This window comes from Meriones unguiculatus, chromosome 16 (assembly GCF_030254825.1).
Source record: "Meriones unguiculatus strain TT.TT164.6M chromosome 16, Bangor_MerUng_6.1, whole genome shotgun sequence".
Taxonomy (NCBI): Eukaryota; Metazoa; Chordata; class Mammalia; order Rodentia; family Muridae; genus Meriones; species Meriones unguiculatus.
Window position 1 is genome coordinate 22,761,360 of NC_083363.1, and position 17,740 is coordinate 22,779,099.

Sequence of the window (17,740 nt, forward strand, 5' to 3'; positions counted from 1 at the left end):
CAGCAAAGCCTAGATGATTTAGCTAAAAAGCACCAGGAACAGGATTAGGCCAAAAAGAGGGATTTTTGTTTGTTTTTTAGACAGTCTCATTATATAGTCTTGACTGGCCTGGGGCTCACTCTGTGACCAAGATGGTGTCACAGAGATCCACCTGCTCTGCCTCTGGAGGGCTGGGGTTAAAGGCAAGTGCCACCACATCAAACTTTCTCTGAATTTTAATAAGCGTTTAAAACAAATTTCTTAATCATGAACGCCTTATTTGGGATTCTTGGCTCTCTTAGCCATTGAACTCATCCAGTTAGCATTTTCTGTGGTGTTTAGTTTCTATTGAATACCCACGAGGTATTTTGTTGTACAAAGAGGGCTATATCAGTGTCCTTACTGTTGGGTTAGTAAATGCCAAGAATGTCCCATGCTTGTCCCTGGCTCTGAGTCACCACATTCCCTGGCAGTCAGGGAAGGATCTGCACCCAGTGTGGCTGTGGCAGGGGACCCGCTTTCACAAACCTGAGTGTGCTGGTGTCACACACCGTTAGGTAACCAAGGAGAACCAGCCCCTTGAGTTGCTCAGCCGCTCACTGGCAGGCCTGACCGCAGGGCCTGATGGCAGATCTGTATGTTTCAGTCTGCGAGTTTGGATTCCGGCCGGAGGGGACCTCCAGCAGCCTTTCTCTTCTTCGTCCACTAAACCGTGCTAGCCTTTTAAGCAAGCGAGCCAGCCCAGCTGCTCAGACCTGCGTCTGCTTTATGGCTGGGGCTTACAGAGGACAATGGGGGAATGATCCAGGCTCCTTGTGCTCATTCCTTTGCCTGTGAAGACGTTATTCGATCCTTAGAGTTTCCTTAAGCTAATTATGAGCTACAGTAAAGACAGTCAAAAACTTCACCACCATAACGTGTTTTTTACCTAAGTACCGTGTTGGTACAGGGGGAGGTAGACTGTCGTTTTTGAACACGGTTCACGATTTTTTCCTAAGTATTTGCAGAAGTGTCTTGTAGGTGTTCAGCTTCTGTCTCATGGTTCTGACTGTCTTTCCCCTCTGGCGATACTCAGGGCAGTATGTCTTCACCAACAGCTGGTTCCCTGCTTATCTTTCGCTCCAGGTTTACTGGTTCAAAGACGGGAAGCAGATTTCTAAGAGAAACGAGCACTGCAGAATGAGGCGAGAGGGCGACGGGACCTGCTCTCTGCACATCGAGTCCACCGCCAGTGACGACGACGGCAACTACACCATCATGGCGGCCAACCCCCAGGTTGGTTGCCGCAGGCTCCTGGACACCAGAAAGCATGACCATTGTCACCGTGCAGAGGAGAACACATGAGAAGCATTGGGATTGCACCCACCGAGGACACGGACTCCAGCGTAGACTAGCCTTCTACTTGCTGCTCCTGTCAGAAGACGTTGGTGGGGCTGAGGGGTACAGCTCAGTTCTTAGAGTGCTTGCCCGAGCATGCTTGAGGCCCTGTCTTTGATCCTCAATGTCATGTAAAAACAAGCAAGCACAGTGGCCACTCAGGAAGCAACAGCAAGGAGGGCTAGTTCATGGTCACAGTGTATTGAGCTTGAAGGCAGAAAACAAATCAAAACAAAAACGAGGGGCTGGAGAAATGGCTTAGGAGTTAAGAGCGCTTGCTGCTCTTCCGGAAGACCCGCCTCGCCCAAGTCAGGCGGCTCACAACTCTCTGTAACTCCAGCTCCGTGGGCTCCGAGGCCCTCTTCTGGCCTTTGAAGCGCACACAGCTCGCAAACGCAGACATATACACATAGATACAAATTAAATAAACAAATGAGGGCTACAGCGGTGGATCAGTGTCAAGAGGGCTTGATGCTCTTGCAGAGTTCCGGGCTCAATTCGCAGCACCTACAGGGCCGTTGACAACTGTCTGTACCTTTGGTTCCTCTTCCGATTTCCAGGGGAACCAGACACACATGTGGTGCACAGATACATACTCCAGTGAAATACTCAAACACAACTCTAAAAGAGCTTAGATAAACCTAAAGAATAAGTTACTTCAAAAAGGCTTTATGTATTTCCCAAACTCATATCAGATTTTTCCTTTTTTTTTTTCTTTATGGATAAAATTTGGAGAGCTTTAATCTCCTGCTTTTCTTTTCTTTTCTTTTCTGAATGAGGCCAAGTTTTAAAATTCTCCTAAAAGGGGCTGGAGAGATGGCTCAGTGGTTAAGAGCACTGTCTGCTCTTCCAAATGGACCCGGGTTCAATTCCCAGCACCCACATGGCAGCTCACAACTGTCTGTACCACCAATTCCAAGGAATCTGATACCTTCACACATAAAATAAAATAAATTATTTAAAAAAAATTCTCCTAAAAGATAGGACAGCATATTTTCAATTGCCATTCAAGTAGAAAATACACAGCCACGATTTCTATTCTCATGCACTTCCCCCCTAAAATGTTAGTGTTGATGAATTTCTGTTGAGGAAAGCATAAAAATATCTGGCCATGCACTTTGCATTATTGCTGCAAATGATATTAAATTTAGGAAAAAATGGCATTTTAAAAATATTTTTTTTCATTTCTTGGGTTAAAGTGGAAATTATTGTAATACTCCTAAAATTCTCTCATCCTGAAGTATTAACAGTGACTTGAGAAGCCATTTTGGGCCTGAAAAGATGGGTCGGTAAGTAAAGACATTGGTCACATGAGCCCAGTGGCATGAGTCTGATCCCAGAAGCCATGTAAAACTAGAAGAAGAGAATGGCTCCACAGAGCTGCCCTCTGACCTTTGCTGAGAACATTGCATGGCATGTGACCTGGTAATAATAACTTTTATAAGAAGTCACATCTATGTATATTTTAAAGATTGTGTGTGGAGATCAGAAGAGGGTGTCACATCCCATTGAACTGAAATTGTGTGGTTTTATGGATGCTGGGAACAGTTCTGGCCATCTGAAGAGCGACAAGCGCTCTGAATCTCTGAGCCATCCCTCGAACCCCCGGAGGCCAGGTTTTCAAAGCTCTGGCTGTACAAGGGTGAGGATCGGAGCTGGTAGGAAGGCTGACCAGCTGGGATTCCAGCCCGGGAAGGCAGAGGTAGGGGAAACCGCAGAGCAAGCTGCCAGCCCTACCAGTCATATCTGCAAGCTCCGGGTTCAACTGAGGGATCCTGCCTCAGCGACCAAGGCAGAGAGCCATGTGGAACGACACCCAACCCCAGGGCTCAGCACACACACTAAAAGTTGCATTGTGTTTACTGAGTAGTGGTAGCTAATACCTTTAATCTTAGCACTCAGGAGGCAGGAGCAGGCAGATCTCTGGGTTTGAGGCCAGCCTGGTCTACAAAGCAAGTTCTAGGACAGCAGGGGCCACCCGGAGAAACCCTGTGTCAAAATTCAAAATGAAACAAATATTGCACTATTTTCACTAGTTTTAAACACAGAAAATCTCTTCGTTTTTAGGAAAAAAAAATGTACATTGTTTTGGTGAAGAATACATTAATATAAGTTGAAAAAATATGGATTTCTCCTTATTTTAATCTTTCTGTTTTCTGCTTCTCAGGGGAGGATCAGCTGTTCTGGCCACTTGATGGTACAGAGTTTGCCCCTTCGAAATCGACTCAGCCCGGCCGGCCAGTCTCACAGGTAAAGACAGGAGAGCCCTCTCTTCTGGAGCCCTTCCATGTCTCCACGCTGCACAGTGAACAAGTCTACAAATCACTGCTAAAATGGACCACATTGCAGTCCCACCACCAGGGGGCGCCTTGAAAACCGGCCTCCAAGCCGGATCCAGAGCGTCCAAGTCAGAAACCGCCCTGTAACAAAACCCCGGGGAGACGCGTAGGCACAGATATGTTTGAGAAGCTCCAGGCTTGGGCACTTTTTTTCTTTTTTGGACAGGCTCCCATGTAGCCCAGGTTAGCCTCAAACTCCCTATATAGCAGAGGATGACCTTAAACTGATACTTAGGTGTTGGGATTATAGGCACGCACCATCACACAGTTTCTGTGGTGCTGGGGAAAGAACCCTGAGCCTCACGCATGCTAAGCACGCGCTAGATCAACTGAGCTACAGCCTCAGCCCCTCTGGCACAACTGTAATAGTTCAAACCATCAGTAACGCCTGTGCACACCCAGTGAAAGGACTGACTTCTATCACCAGACAGAAACTCAGGGCTGAATGTCTCCACGTAGTTTCCATTATAAGCGGTTTTCTGCTCGGATTTTATAGACCAGTGATGAGAAAGAGCCTGGCTTCCTCCTTGAGGCTCAGGGTGCCACAAAGCCTTAGCAAAGCTTCCCATAGCCGCTGAGCCTGGGGAACTAGATGTCTTACCAAAGAAACAAAAATAGAGACCCGTGTTTCATGCACAGCGTTTCACACCAGGGTGGAGATGCCTCTCCACCCCCCTCCCTTATTATCTCCTTTGCTCTGCTTTGTTTTCAAGAACAGCTGTTCCTGTTAGTCATTCTTACTGAGTCCAGGTTCGTTTTCATCTTTAATTATCAGCCATAATTTATCACCAGGCTGAATTTTATGGCGGTCATGGCCATCCTTTTCTGGGCGATGAGCAAGCCTTCTCTTTGGACAGTCAGACTGACTTATTTGTTTATTTTGATGACTTTTCAACAAGTGTCAAAGCCCACAGAGAGGGGAGCTAAGCCGGATAACACTGGCTAACACTGGATAACTTCAGAGAGACCGAAGCTAAGGCCTGCTTATTTGATTTGTTTTCTTTTTAATTACACACATGGCCGGGCGTGTGCGCATGGGTGGGCCTCTGAAGCTGAGCTTTAAGGTGGCTGTGAGCCCGGCGCAGGTGCTGGGAACTGAACTTGGGTACTCTAGAAGCACCCGGCCTGGGCCTGTTTACGTAATTTCAGAGTTGAGAAATGATACCGCAATGTATGGGATACTTGCCATAGAAGCATTGGAGAGAGAGAGAGAGAGAACATTTATATCAGTTCTAGGCTATGGCTGATTGATTGTCCAGGAACTTCTTTATACTCTTTAGTGTATAGAGTGCTTACCTCACGGGTACCGAGTCCCACGTTTCATCCCCAGTACCACATAAACTGACCATAAGGATGCATGCCTGTAATGCCAGCAAACAGAGACGGGATTCTTCAAGGTCGTCCTTAATTACTTACTGAGCTCGAGGCTAGCCTCAGCTATAGGATACTGCCTCGTTCTAGCCTTGTAGCCATGTCTAAACCCACACGGTTATTGTCACACGTTTGTAAATGCTTCTTGCAGGGGAAGGTCCAGAATGCAGGAAAGAGACAAAGAGCCTCTACAGGAACGCTTTTTCCGACCACATTTCCTGCAGGCCCCAGGGGATATGGTGGCTCATGAGGGCCGCCTCTGTCGGCTGGACTGTAAGGTACTTCCAAACACCCATCCTTAGCTCCAGGTCTGTCCAGAATTTGCATCTAGCTATTTGTTTACACTCGTTTCTGTTTGTATTTGTTTTGTGGGGTTTTTCTCCCAGATGAAGGGGTCTTAGGGAAGGGAGGGAAACTATCCTTTCCATAGGCTCTATTTGAGTATTTAATCTTTTTAATACCATACACAAATATTTCATTAAAATCTTAAATCACCATATCTTAATAAAAAATTATGTAAGCATAAAAATTGTAAAGCAGGCCGGCATGGTGGTGCACGCCTTTAATCCTAGCACTGGGGAGGCAGAGGCAGGTGGATCTCTGTGAGTTCAAGACCAGCCTGGTTTACAAAATGAGCCCAGAACTGCCAGGGTGACACAGAGAAACCCTGTCTTTAAAAAAAAAAAAAAAGCTTTTATTTTTAAGAAGTAAAAACAGTGTCCTGTTGGCATTATTAAGTCGATTCTTCATTTTGAGAGGATAACCAAAGAAGGGATAATGTGTGGACTTTTCCATGTGCTCCCCGGAACCCTTTATGACTATGAAGCCAGAAGCTTGAATTTTGCCTGTTTGGTTGTAGGGAATGAGAGAGACTTGGAAAGATCATAGGTGTGAGAAGACAGAGCCTAAGCCCTTTTTGCGGACAGAGGACGTTTTCTCGCTCTAAGCCGCCTCTGTCACCTTTTCTGATTCTGCATTCTAGTTTCCCAACCTGAGACGAAGCTTCATTTCACAGGCAGGGCAGTGGCCACCACTAATACTCCAGCCCGCCAGTGGCTGCCTAAGTAACGTCCAGGTTGTATCCTCTCCTGTCTCTCCTGCCTGGCTCCCATCCCCAGAGATTCTGGCTCCCATCCCCTGAGATTTAGGCATCTAGATTATTTTTAGATAGTCCGTGAGAACATTTTGAGAACCTTTGATTTAATATCTGGATTTTCTCTGACTCTGGTATCTAAGCTGAAGTCATCTCTCGTACTGATGCCACAAGCCTATTTTGGTTTTTTTTTTTTTTTTCCATTTGTTATCTTCGATCATTATTTCCAGTCTAGGATATAATCACATGGATTAATCATGGCTGAAACGGGCCCAAGATTCCACACAGTTCAAACCCACAGCACCATTCATTCAGCCCCGCTCCCCCCTTCCAAGGCTGCAGCGCCCCCACCCCTCTGTTTTCCTTTACTGTGTGTTTGGTGCCAGTGAGCAGTGACTCCACCTGTCCTCAGTGTGTCTTCGGCATCAGCTGTTCTGTCCTTTGGTAGGTGAGCGGCCTGCCGCCGCCAGAGCTGACGTGGCTGCTCAACGGGCAGCCAGTGCTACCAGACGCCTCCCACAAGATGCTGGTCAGGGAGACGGGAGTCCACTCTCTGCTCATCGACCCGCTCACGCAACGCGATGCAGGGACCTACACGTGCGTGGCGACCAACAAAACTGGGCAGAATTCCTTTAGCCTGGAGCTCACTGTAGTAGGTAAGGTTTGCTGTGGGCTCCTGAGCGGAGCCGCCTTCCCGTGCAAGGGCTTATCAGCTCACCGGTAGAGTGCCCGAGAGCCCACAGCTCACCCCAGGTGTGGGTGGCACACACGTGCTCTAGGGAGTGGAGTTGAGAGCAGCCCGGTCACCTGAGGTCTCCTCTCAGATATAAACCAGGAACGAATAAGCTATAAAAGCTTGAGTGCAGTGTCACCGCCAGGGCCCGGTGGGTTTGCCGGGCAGCCCTTCAAAACCTCCTGTTTCAATGGCACGAGCACAGATTTACACACAGATGCACATGTGTGGGCTATGGTGTGATTGTTGGCTGCTTCGCCTCCCTGGGGGCTCTGAGCCTTTGAGGCCAGAGGCTCTGGTTTGCTGTGTTGTTTTTACTTATGGAGAAGGGAGTATGCCATGGCCTGTGTGTGGTCTCAGAGTATAGCTCTCAGGAGTAGGCTGGCTCCTTCCACGCCGTGGGCCTGGGGAATCAAACTCAGGTCTTCAGGCTTAACGGTAAGCACCTTTACGCATTTCCCAAGACCCTGGTTTTATGTATTTCTCTGATATTTGCCTCAGTAGAAGGTGATTATCAAATGCTGAACCAACAAACAAGTGAGTTTTACCTCATCAGATAATGTAAATAAAATACAGCACTACAGAAAAGGGATTTAAGACATCATCAGCTCCAGGACATTGGTCCAATCAGAATTTAATTTCAGGACATAGGAATTATAGTGCCAGGCTTCCTCCCACTGTGAATGGCTCATTAAAAAAAAAAAAGAAAAAGAAAAAAAAAAAACAACCAAAAACAAAAAAAACCTGAACTAGGCAATGGTAGCTCATGCCTTTAGTTCCAGCACTGGGGAGGCAGAGGCAGGTGAATCTCTGGGTTCAAGTCCAGCATGCTCTACATAGTGAGTCCCAGGTTAGCCAGGGCTACATAGAGAAATCCGCTCTCAAGACAGAGAGAAACATTGTTCCAAATCAGGACAGCTGCTCCTTCCTCTGGGCCAGTGGCTATTCCCCTGTGAATCCTTCTCCTTTGCTCTTAATTTAGTTTAACCAACAGAACAAAAAACACTCATTTTTCATGGGCTGTGGACTTTTACCTTTTCCCCATATTTCTAAAACAATGACTTTAAGATATGAGGCTACCTCCTTGGAATGCATAATTTTATGATTTTGGTTATTTTGTCTTAGTTTTAGTTTTTGGTTTTTTGAGGCAGGGTTTCTCTGTAGCCTTGGCTGTCCTGGAACTCAGAGATCCGCCTGCCTCTGCCTCCCAAGTGCTAGGATTAAAGGCGTGCACCACCACCACCTTTGTAAAGATTTTTGTTCCAAATAAATTTATGAGAGAGAACATGCAAAGTAGAAAAATGACAATGTGACCAAAAAAAGTTGATTGGGGGCTGGAGAGATCGATCAGTGGTTAGAGCACGTGCTGCTCATGCAGAGGACCTGCCCAGCACCCACAGGACAGTTTATAGCAACCTCTGATTTCTGTTCTAGGGATATGAAGTCCTCTCCTAGCCCTCTGTGGCTCCTGAATGTGCGTGGTGCACAGGTACATATACACATATAATAAACAAAAGTTTAAGTTGGGAAAATTTAGCTCCTACGAAATAAATTCCTCAAAAAAAAAAATCAGTTGTAGTACGTGAAACATCTTCTCAAAACTATTGCGATAGCTCAGTGGGTAAAGGCGTCTGCCACCAGCATGCCCACCTGGATTCAATCCTTGAGTTTCACAAGATGGAATAGGAGAACTGACTCCTTAAAAAAAAAAAAAAAAAAAAAAACAAACAACCAAAACTGTACACACACACACACACACACACAGAGAGAGAGAGGGGTGGGGGGAGAAATAAAATTTTGACAAAACTGTTTTGAAGTCACTATTTTGGGCTGAGTATGGTGGTGCACGCCTTTAATCCCAGCATTTGGGAGGCAGAAGCAGAGTTCAAAGCCAGCCTGGTCTACAAAGCAAGTTCCAACACAGCCAAGGCTACACAGTAGGACCCTGTCTCAAAAATTAACGTAAGAGAAAAAGAATGTAATGAGTTTGAGGCATGAACCTCAAGGCACTTGCTACCAATCCAATAGAAAAGTCTTTTCTCTTGTTTAGCCAAAGAGGTGAAGAAGGCACCAGTGATCCTGGAGAAGCTCCAAAACAGTGGCGTCCCCGAGGGCCACCCGGTGAGACTGGAGTGCCGAGTCATAGGCATGCCCCCGCCTGTGTTCTACTGGAAGAAAGACAACGAGACCATCCCTTTCACTAGAGAGAGGATCAGGTACGGCGGTCACCACCTCCTCCGAGCCTTCCATGCTCAGAAGGGCCTGTGGGATCCAAGCAAGCCTACAGCCTTCCGTGCTGGCTTCTTTGGTGTACTGCTTTTATATTTAGAATAGTGCTCCTGAGTTTCAGGCATGCTGTATATGTTCGGGGCCAGCCTGAGCTGCACAGTGAAACTCAGTCTCAAAAGGGGGCGAGTGTGTGGGTGGGATGGAGCAGGGAAGGAATTCTTCCCTTTAGCTCCTCCCACTCTCAGAAGTTTTCTTTTTCTTTTTTTTTCACTTTGCCTTAAGCATGTTCACTGGAGGGAGAAAGACTGACTGAAATTGTGCAAGGTGTGGACCATACCTGCACTCAGGAGGAACGCAGAGGAAGGAGCAGGAGTTTAGTTACCAACTTGGCTACATAGCGAGTTGGAGGCTATCCTGGGCTACATGAGACCCTGCCTCCAAAATGAAAATAAGGTTTTAAAAACATACAAGGAGGGGCTAGAAAGATGGCTCCCCAGTTAAGAGGACCCAAGTCCAGTTCCCAGCATCCACATTGGGTGACTGGCAGCTGCCTGTAACTCCAGTTCTGGGGGATCCAACACCCACTTACGGCTTCCGCAGGCTCCTGCGTCTTCATGGAGAACATGAACATGCAAAGGGACACATACGATCACATCAACAAAAATAATAAACGTTTAAGATTAGGAACACATAAGATCTTGAATATTTTTGTCATATTCTTTATCTGAAAAATTTTTTTGTTTGTTTGTTTGTTTGTTTGTTTTAGCAAGTAAAAAGCTGTGTTAGGGGGCTGGGTATGCCGGGTATGATGGCATAGCCCAGCGTTTGGGAGGCAGAGGCAGAAGGAGCAAGAGTTCAAGTTCTCAGCTTCATAGTGAGCTCAGGGTCTCTCAGAGTTACATGGAGAGATGGCTCAGCAGCTAAGAGTGTTTGCTGAGGCCCCAGGGGCCCCAGGGTTGGTTCTCAGCACCCACATGGCTCACACCCATCTGCAGCTCACTTCCAGAGAGTCTGATGCCCTCTTCCAGGTGTCAGTAAACATGTATGCATACATACATACTCAAATAAATAAATCTTTAGGAGCGGGAGAAGAGGGCTGGGTGTGGCAGCAAGAGGCGTCAGGAGCATCTCCGTGCCGCAGCTAGAGTGGTCTACCCAGCAAGTTCCAGACCAGCCAGGAGGCTCTGCCTCAAAGAGAGGGAGGGGGATGGCAAAGGGAGGGAGGGGAAGAAAGCCGGAGAGGGTTAAGAAGCTCAGTTTCCCCTGTCCCTCCTGGAAGAGTTTCTCCAAGCCTAAGATTGACGGAGACGCTTCTGCTCCGGAGTTAAAGGGGAGTATACTCTTTCTCTTTCCCAGCATGCACCAGGACACGACGGGCTACGTCTGCCTCCTCATCCAGCCAGCCAAGAAATCTGACGCCGGGTGGTATACACTGTCAGCCAAGAACGAAGCTGGCATCGTGTCCTGCACGGCTAGGTTGGATATATATGGTAAGTATGATATCATCCAAGGAACATCTGTGCGTGAACAACAGTCTTAAAGATTACTGTAGACTGTTCCACGCAGAAATTAGACAGTCCACATTATATTTTAGTGCTGGAAGGCGGGCTCTCCCCACCGTTTGTTTTTTTGGTTTTTTTGAGAATCAAGTGGTCAGACTTGGCATCAAGTGCCTTTACTAACTCAGCCACCTTCCTGCGCCTCCTTTTTCTAGGAATTCCGACCAAAACTCCATTTACAAGGAAAGGACGCGTATTAAATGCCCTGCCCAACCTGAGTGGCTCACAAATCTACCTTATCAGATTACAATTCTGCTGAAGCCATCTCCGGGGCCATTCTGTAATCTCACTTAACAAGAAGAGGGGAAAGATGGGTAGAAATTTTTTTAAAAAGATTTACTTCTATGTGTATCTGTGGGAGTATGTGGCAAGTGAGTGCAGATACCTGTGGAGGCCAGAGGAGGAAGTCAGGAGGTTAAAATAATGAGTAATATGCCACACCAACATATTTGGTATAAAGGAGGTTTATTGTGGGAAAGGGGGAGAGAGAGGAGGACACCCAAGACAGAGAGAGAAAGAAAGAGGCTGAGAGAGTCAGAGAGAGACAAGAGAGAGAATAAGAGAAAGACCTAGGGAGGCCGCCAGGGTCCTCGTATCAGGCACACATCTGGTGTGCCCGTGGTGGTGGTAGGTGATGTCAGAGGTGGCTAGGGCCTGACAGGCAGGCTAGTGGGACCGCCTGTACACTGACAGATGGCTGAAACGGAAAGTTACAGACTTCCAGCTGGGAAGGGGTAAAGCCAATAGGAAGTTGTTAATTGTGCTAATTTTGTTGTTTGTTTGTCCAGAGGGGAAGTCTCACTATGCAACCTTGCTGGCCTGGAACTATTTAGGTAGACCAGGCCGACCTAAAGATCTACCCGCCTCTGCTCTGGGTGCTGGGATTAAAGATGTGCTCTGCCATACCTGGCTTTACGCTGGAATTTTTGCTTCCCAGCTGGTGAGAGGCTTCATTCGAGGATGAGGGCTCCTTTCTCTTGTAAAGTCTCCATAATTTCTCCTATCTCTCTGTACTTCCTCAGTTTTAGACAGGGTCGCACGAAGCCCAGACTGACCTCTAAATTACTATGTAGCCAAGGCTGGATTTGAACTCCTGATCTTCCCATATCACCAACCCGGAAGCAGGAAGATTTTAATGCTCTTTTTACAAATGGGCTCTCTCAGACTCCAATATGCTTAAATGATTTACCAAGAATCCACAGGGAATATTGACACAAGGGTAAAATGTGTTCAGAATGTTTCTCCCATTGATTCCTTTGATCATAGCATTTTAAAGATTTATTTATTATTTATGTATACAGTATTCTGCCTGCAGGCCAGAAGAGGGCACCAGACCTCATTATAGATGGTTGTGAGCCACCATGGGGTTGCTGGGAATTGAACTCAGGACCTCTGGAAGAACAGCCAGTGCTCTTAACCTCTGAGCCACCTCTCCAGCCCCGATGATAACATCTTATTTGGTCCATTTTCCAGCTCAGTGGCACCAGCAGATCCCACCTCCCATGTCCATCCGGCCCAGTGGCAGCCGCTACGGATCTCTCACCAGCAAAGGACTGGACATCTTCTCTGCCTTCTCCTCCATGGAGAGCACGATGGTGTACTCCTGCGCTTCCCGGAGTGTGGTGGAGAGCGACGAACTCTAACGCTGTCTGGGAGCCTGCTGTGTAAGGGGGTGGGCTGCGGAGGGCGAGGAAGACCGAGTGTATGAGGTGGTTTCCGAACAGCTGGATCTGAGTGAGTGCCCGTGCTGCTGGACCCGTGGCGAGAGGTGTTTTAAGTTAAGTTGGCTGGGGCTCTTTCTGAGCCTTGGCTGAGGGAGAGAGATAGGGCTGTGCGTCTTAAAGATGTGCATAGACGATACACACAAACCGAAGATACCATGCCACTGTCACCACGGCTGGGGCAAAAGGCAGGGGCAAGCATGCTCTCCCACCCGTGCATTAGGGACGTTAGGCCCAACTAGAAGCAATTAGGAGCCATAGTCAGGCCTGAGAGAAACTAGCAACCTTTCATGGGCTGCAGCCACATCAGTCGTCCTGGTGAACTCGTTACACGAGCTCCCATTTAACAGTAGAGGATCTTGCCAAACACCCTTCCCTCAAAGTGACAAAACACTTAGGCTGCATATCCTGCCTACGGAATCACATAAGAAGAAGCCAAAGTGTCTGAGATGTAAAAAGAAAACAAACAAAACAAAACAAAAGCCCATTAGGACACTCAAGACCTCACAGTGCACCTGTTACCTGGTCAAGACAAGGTTCCCAGCAGCCTGTCAGAAAGTCACATCTGTCCCTAGTGCCTAGATGGGGACTGAGCACAATTGAGACCTTCAAAGCACGTCCACTCTGGACCAGCTCTAACACTGACCTCAGGTCTAACACTGACCTCGGGTTCCCGCCATTCTGCGGCCGCTCCACACACGACCCTGGGAATGGGTCTCATAGCAGTTTGCCTCAGGCAAGCCAGGGGTATTAAACTGGAGGCGTCTGCTGTTAATCCCCTCCACTCTCGGATGGTCTCTGTGCCAGGTCCCCTCAGCTGGCACCCTACCCCAGTGATTTTAGCTGAAGATAGAACTTGCTTAGAAAGGCTTGAAACTTCCTTTGCTTCAAGGCAAGGATTTCCAGTATAAAAATAAATTCATTTGCTCAAAAAAAAAAAAATAAAATTGTGTGTCTGCTCTGTGTAAGATGCTGTGCTAGGTACCGTGGGAGACACAACACTATGGAGTAAGAGGGCAGGAGAGTGTTCAGCAGGTAAAGGTCCTTGCTGTCAAGCACAAGGGCCTGAGTTCGATTCCTGGAGCCCAGTGAAAGAGAGGACTGACTCCTGCAAGTTTCCCTCTAGCCTACACACACACACACACACACACACACACACAATACATACATGCTCTGCCCTCCCAGATTTTACGATGTAATAAACAGGGAGATAATATTCAAGGCCTCTGCAATACTGCTTCTTGAGTCAAAGATCTGGTCTTGGGGAAATGGAAGCTCACAGTGTTCTTCATCCTGTTTTTTCATAATCTTGCCAAGCCAGGCATTGAGGTATGTGCCCATCACTGGAGCACTTGAGGAGTTGAGACAGGAGGATCAAGAGGGCAGATCAGCCTCTGCTCTACAGGGAGTTTGAAACCAGCCTGGGTTACACAAGGCCAGCCAGGTACAGTGGTACATAGAACGAAGGAAGCAGAGGCAGGCGGGTCTCTGTGAGCTCCAGGCTAGCCTGGTCTACACAGTGAATCCTGGGTCAGCCAGGACTACACAAGAGAGACCCTGTTTTAAAAAAAGAAACAAGCAAAAAATAAAAGACTGGGTAGATGGCTCAGTTGGTGAAACACTTGCCCTGTCAGCATGAGGATGTGAGTTTCATCCTCCAGAATGCACAAATACAAACAGACTGTGGCAGCGAGGCCATATAATCCCAGCTCCAGGAAGGGACAAACTGACAGGAGAGGCCCTACAGCCTGCTAGCCAGCCAGTCTAGTCCAGTCATCAAACTCTGGGTTCAGTGAGAGACTTTGTTTCCCCCACCCCAAAAAAAGCAATTGAAGATTTCATTAGTGTCTGTAGTGTCACCTCTGCCTCCCACACAGCTGCACAAACACAGCACATGGGTAGACACACAACACACTTAAGCACACTCAAAAATCTTTTCGTCCTTGTGGTGGTTTGGATAGGCATGGCCCCCATACTCATATGTCTGAATGCTTGGCCCATGAGGCAGGGCACTATTAGGAAGTATGACCTCGGTGGACTAGGTGTGGCCTTGTTGGAGGAAGTGCGTCTCTGTGGGGGCGGGCTCTGAAGTCCCCTGTGTTCAAGCTCTGCCTAGCACGTCACAGTCTCCTTCTGCCGCCTGTGTAGATGAAGAACCGGCAGCTCCTCCTCCAGCACCGTGTCTGCCTGCGCGCTGCCATGCTTCCCGCCACGATGACGACACACTAAGCCCCTGAAACTTTAAGTCCAGCCTGGAAGAAATGTTTTCCTCTGTAAGAATTGCTTTAGAGGCTGGGCGTGGTGTTGTATAGCTTTAATTCCAGCAGAGGCCAGGACAACCAGGGCTTATTACACAGAGAAACCCTGTCTTGAAAAACAAAAACAAAACGAGAGAGAGAGAGAGAGAGTTGCCTTGGTCATGGTGCCTCTTCACAGTAATAAGACCCTAACTAAGACTCTCTTTCCAGTTTTGAGTCACCTGTTTCTATAAAAGGTTGCATTAGGAGATAAAGCTTTCTGTCAATGGCTCAACATAGTCATTGGGTCTTGTTTCTCTTTTATATATGGCGAGACATGCCACAGCATGCATGTACATATCAGGGATCAGTTCTCCCCTTCAATAACACGGGGCCCAGGGATCAAACCCAGGTCCTTAGGCTTGGCAGCAAGTGTCCTCGTCAGCTGAGCCTCTTTCCAGCCCCAGAGGCAGCATCAGTCTTACACAGAATGTAGTAATGTGTTTTCCACAGCGGCGTTTGTTATGAAATCCCTTACAACCAAGAATCGCTTTCTAAATTCTGAGACCACCCCTGCAATATGCCTGGCTCTAGTCCTATTTATTCCAATTCTTACTTCAAACCTGGAACATATATCCAAGTGTGTAATGTACGTAATACCATCGTTCTGACAGCTTCTGTCAAGTGTGGCCTGCTAGCCCATGCACATCCTTCATCTCCAATACAGTATTTGTTTCATCTTGTTTTTTGCCATTAGGTGGTGCTGTCTCACTCCAAATAGAACAAGCCTCGCCACTCCAGCGCCTGCTGCAGGGTTGTTTTAAATCAGGCTTTCTGAATCTCAGCAGTGCTGACCGCCGAAGACTGGGTAATCATTTGTTTCAGGGGCTGTCCTGGGCGATATTTGTGTTATATTTGGCAGCACTCCTGTCCTGTTTTCCTCCCCCAAACTGTGGTGACCCCAATCTCATATATAACTGGCAATTTGCTGAGAGGCAGAATTTCCCATTGTTGAGAACTATGCTATGAAAAAAAAAAATCAGTGTCTGCTTCAACAGTTCTAGTAGAATTCTACTGTTTTTTGTTGTTGTAGTGGTTTTTTTTTGTTTTGTTTTGTATGTTTCTTTTGTTTTTGAGACAGGGTTTCTCTGTGTAGTTCTAGCTGTCCTGGAACTTGCTCTGTAGACCAGGCTGTCCTCGAACTCAGAGACCTGTCTGTTTCTGCCTCTGGAGTACTAGGATTAAAGGCATGCACCACCACTGCCCAGCCAATTCTATCGTAATAGAGAATGTTTGGGTAAAAGGTCTCGGTTCCTCTGGATGGGTGTGTTTTCAGCACAGCAGTAATCATATCCACCACCTTCCTTTTTTTTTCTATTTGTTTTATTTTTGGTGACAGAGTTGCTCTGTGTAGCCCTGGCTGTCCTGGACTCCCTTTGTAGACCAGGCTGGCCTTGAACTCACAGAGATCCTCCTGCCTCTGCCTCCCTGAGTGCTGGGGTTACAGGTGTGTACCAATGTGCCCGGCCATCATCTTCCATTTTGTAAGCCTGGCCTAATGATGTAGAGTGATATACACAGTCCTCATTACCCAGCAAGAAACAGCCAAACCACTTATAAATCCATATAATTTGTGAGTCCTTTTTTTGTCTTAAAAGATTTTTTTTTAACGTGTGTGTCTGTGTGCGTGCACATTTGTGTGTGCGTGCCTGGGAAGGTCAGAAGAGGGCATGGGATGACCTGCAGCTGAAGCCGCAGGCTGTGGTAAGCTGCCTGATGTGGTCACTGGGACCTAAAAGAACAGCAAGAGCTCTCAACCGCTGAGCCACCACTCTAGCCCCTTGTTTTGTGTTTGGAGACAAAGTCTCACTCTGTAGAGTGGGCTGTCCTCTAGGAAAACACTTTCGCCTCAGCCCCAGGCGAGGGCTAGGATGACAGCCATGAGCTGCCGTGCCTGGCTGGAGTCCGAACTCTTCGCTCAGCCCTTCCTCTCCATCCCTCCGGGGTCTGCTTTATGCATGGCTTTTTGTATGGTTCACAGATTTTAGGCTCTGGCCTGCCACCCTCACTGAGCCCTCTCAACTCAGCTTCCTACTTGTTGACAAGGACTGTGTTAGGCATTTCCTTTTGTGGCTTATCCTGAGATGGCATCAACAAATATTTACTGACTTAAAATTAATCTAAAATTTAATGTGTTTCTTTCTCCACGTTCCCCTTCTTGGTTTTGTTGTTGTTGTTTGTTTGTTTTGTTTTTTGTGGGTGTTTTGTTTTGTTTTGAGATAGGAAACTAGTCCTGGAACTTGCACTGTAGAACAGGCTGGCCTCGAACTCAGAAATCTGTCTGCCTCTCCCTCTTTAGCACTGGGATCAAAGGCGTGCACCACCACCTCCTTTAACCATAGTGTGTTTCTGTGGGAAGTGAATCGTGCTCAAGCAGACATCCTTACAATTGGCTGCACATTAGAACCTCCTGAAAAAACCCTTTAAAAATCCCAGCACCTCTTTAGTCTTTAATCTCACCATCTGGAAGCAAAGGCAGGTGGATCTCTGTCAGTTCAAGGTCAGTCTTGTCCACACACTGAGCTCTAGACAGCCAAGGCTACCCAGTAAAACCTTGTCTTAAAAATATATTTCAAAAAATTGCCAACACTCAGTCCATACTTCAGATCAATTAAGTAACTAAGTGCCAGGGTTGTGATACAGGTGTTCTTGGTTTGGGTTTTGTTCTTTGTTGTTTTTAAACAAAATTCCAAACTTGATTATACCAATAAGGACTCAGGAGCCAGATGCTGGGGTGAAAGCCTGCTAGCTCAGAGAAGCAAAGAAAACATTCAGCTGGCCTTCCTACTCATCTGACCTCCCGGAAGGAAAAACAAAACAAATTCTCTTCCTCCACGCTTTCTTAAAAACCTTCAAACTGAACAACCCTTCTTTCTACTTCCTGTGTGTCTTTCTATCCATCCCCCAAACTTCCACTGTTTGTTGTTGTTTTTTTCTTATGTTAACTGGTTGCTTGCTCCACCTCTTGACCTATGGTTGACTTTAATCCTGTTTATAGAAAGCTCTCGAATTAAAGGTGTGTGCTAGGACTGAGCCACACCA

The 17,740-nt window shown here is 47.1% G+C and overlaps 1 protein-coding gene across 1 annotated transcript in view; it reads left to right on the plus strand.

Moving 5' to 3' along the window:
• The window catches only part of Mypn (myopalladin), a 76,862-nt gene extending 63,538 nt beyond the window's left edge, over positions 1-13,324 (plus strand). The window contains exons 13-19 of the mRNA XM_060369429.1: positions 1,105-1,254; positions 3,524-3,606; positions 5,218-5,344; positions 6,608-6,815; positions 8,943-9,108; positions 10,478-10,611; positions 12,154-13,324. Of these exons, the coding sequence (XP_060225412.1) occupies positions 1,105-1,254; positions 3,524-3,606; positions 5,218-5,344; positions 6,608-6,815; positions 8,943-9,108; positions 10,478-10,611; positions 12,154-12,323 (1,038 nt within the window). The 3' untranslated portion in view covers positions 12,324-13,324. The remainder of the gene's footprint in view (positions 1-1,104; positions 1,255-3,523; positions 3,607-5,217; positions 5,345-6,607; positions 6,816-8,942; positions 9,109-10,477; positions 10,612-12,153) is intronic.
• The last annotated feature ends 4,416 nt before the right edge of the window (positions 13,325-17,740 follow it).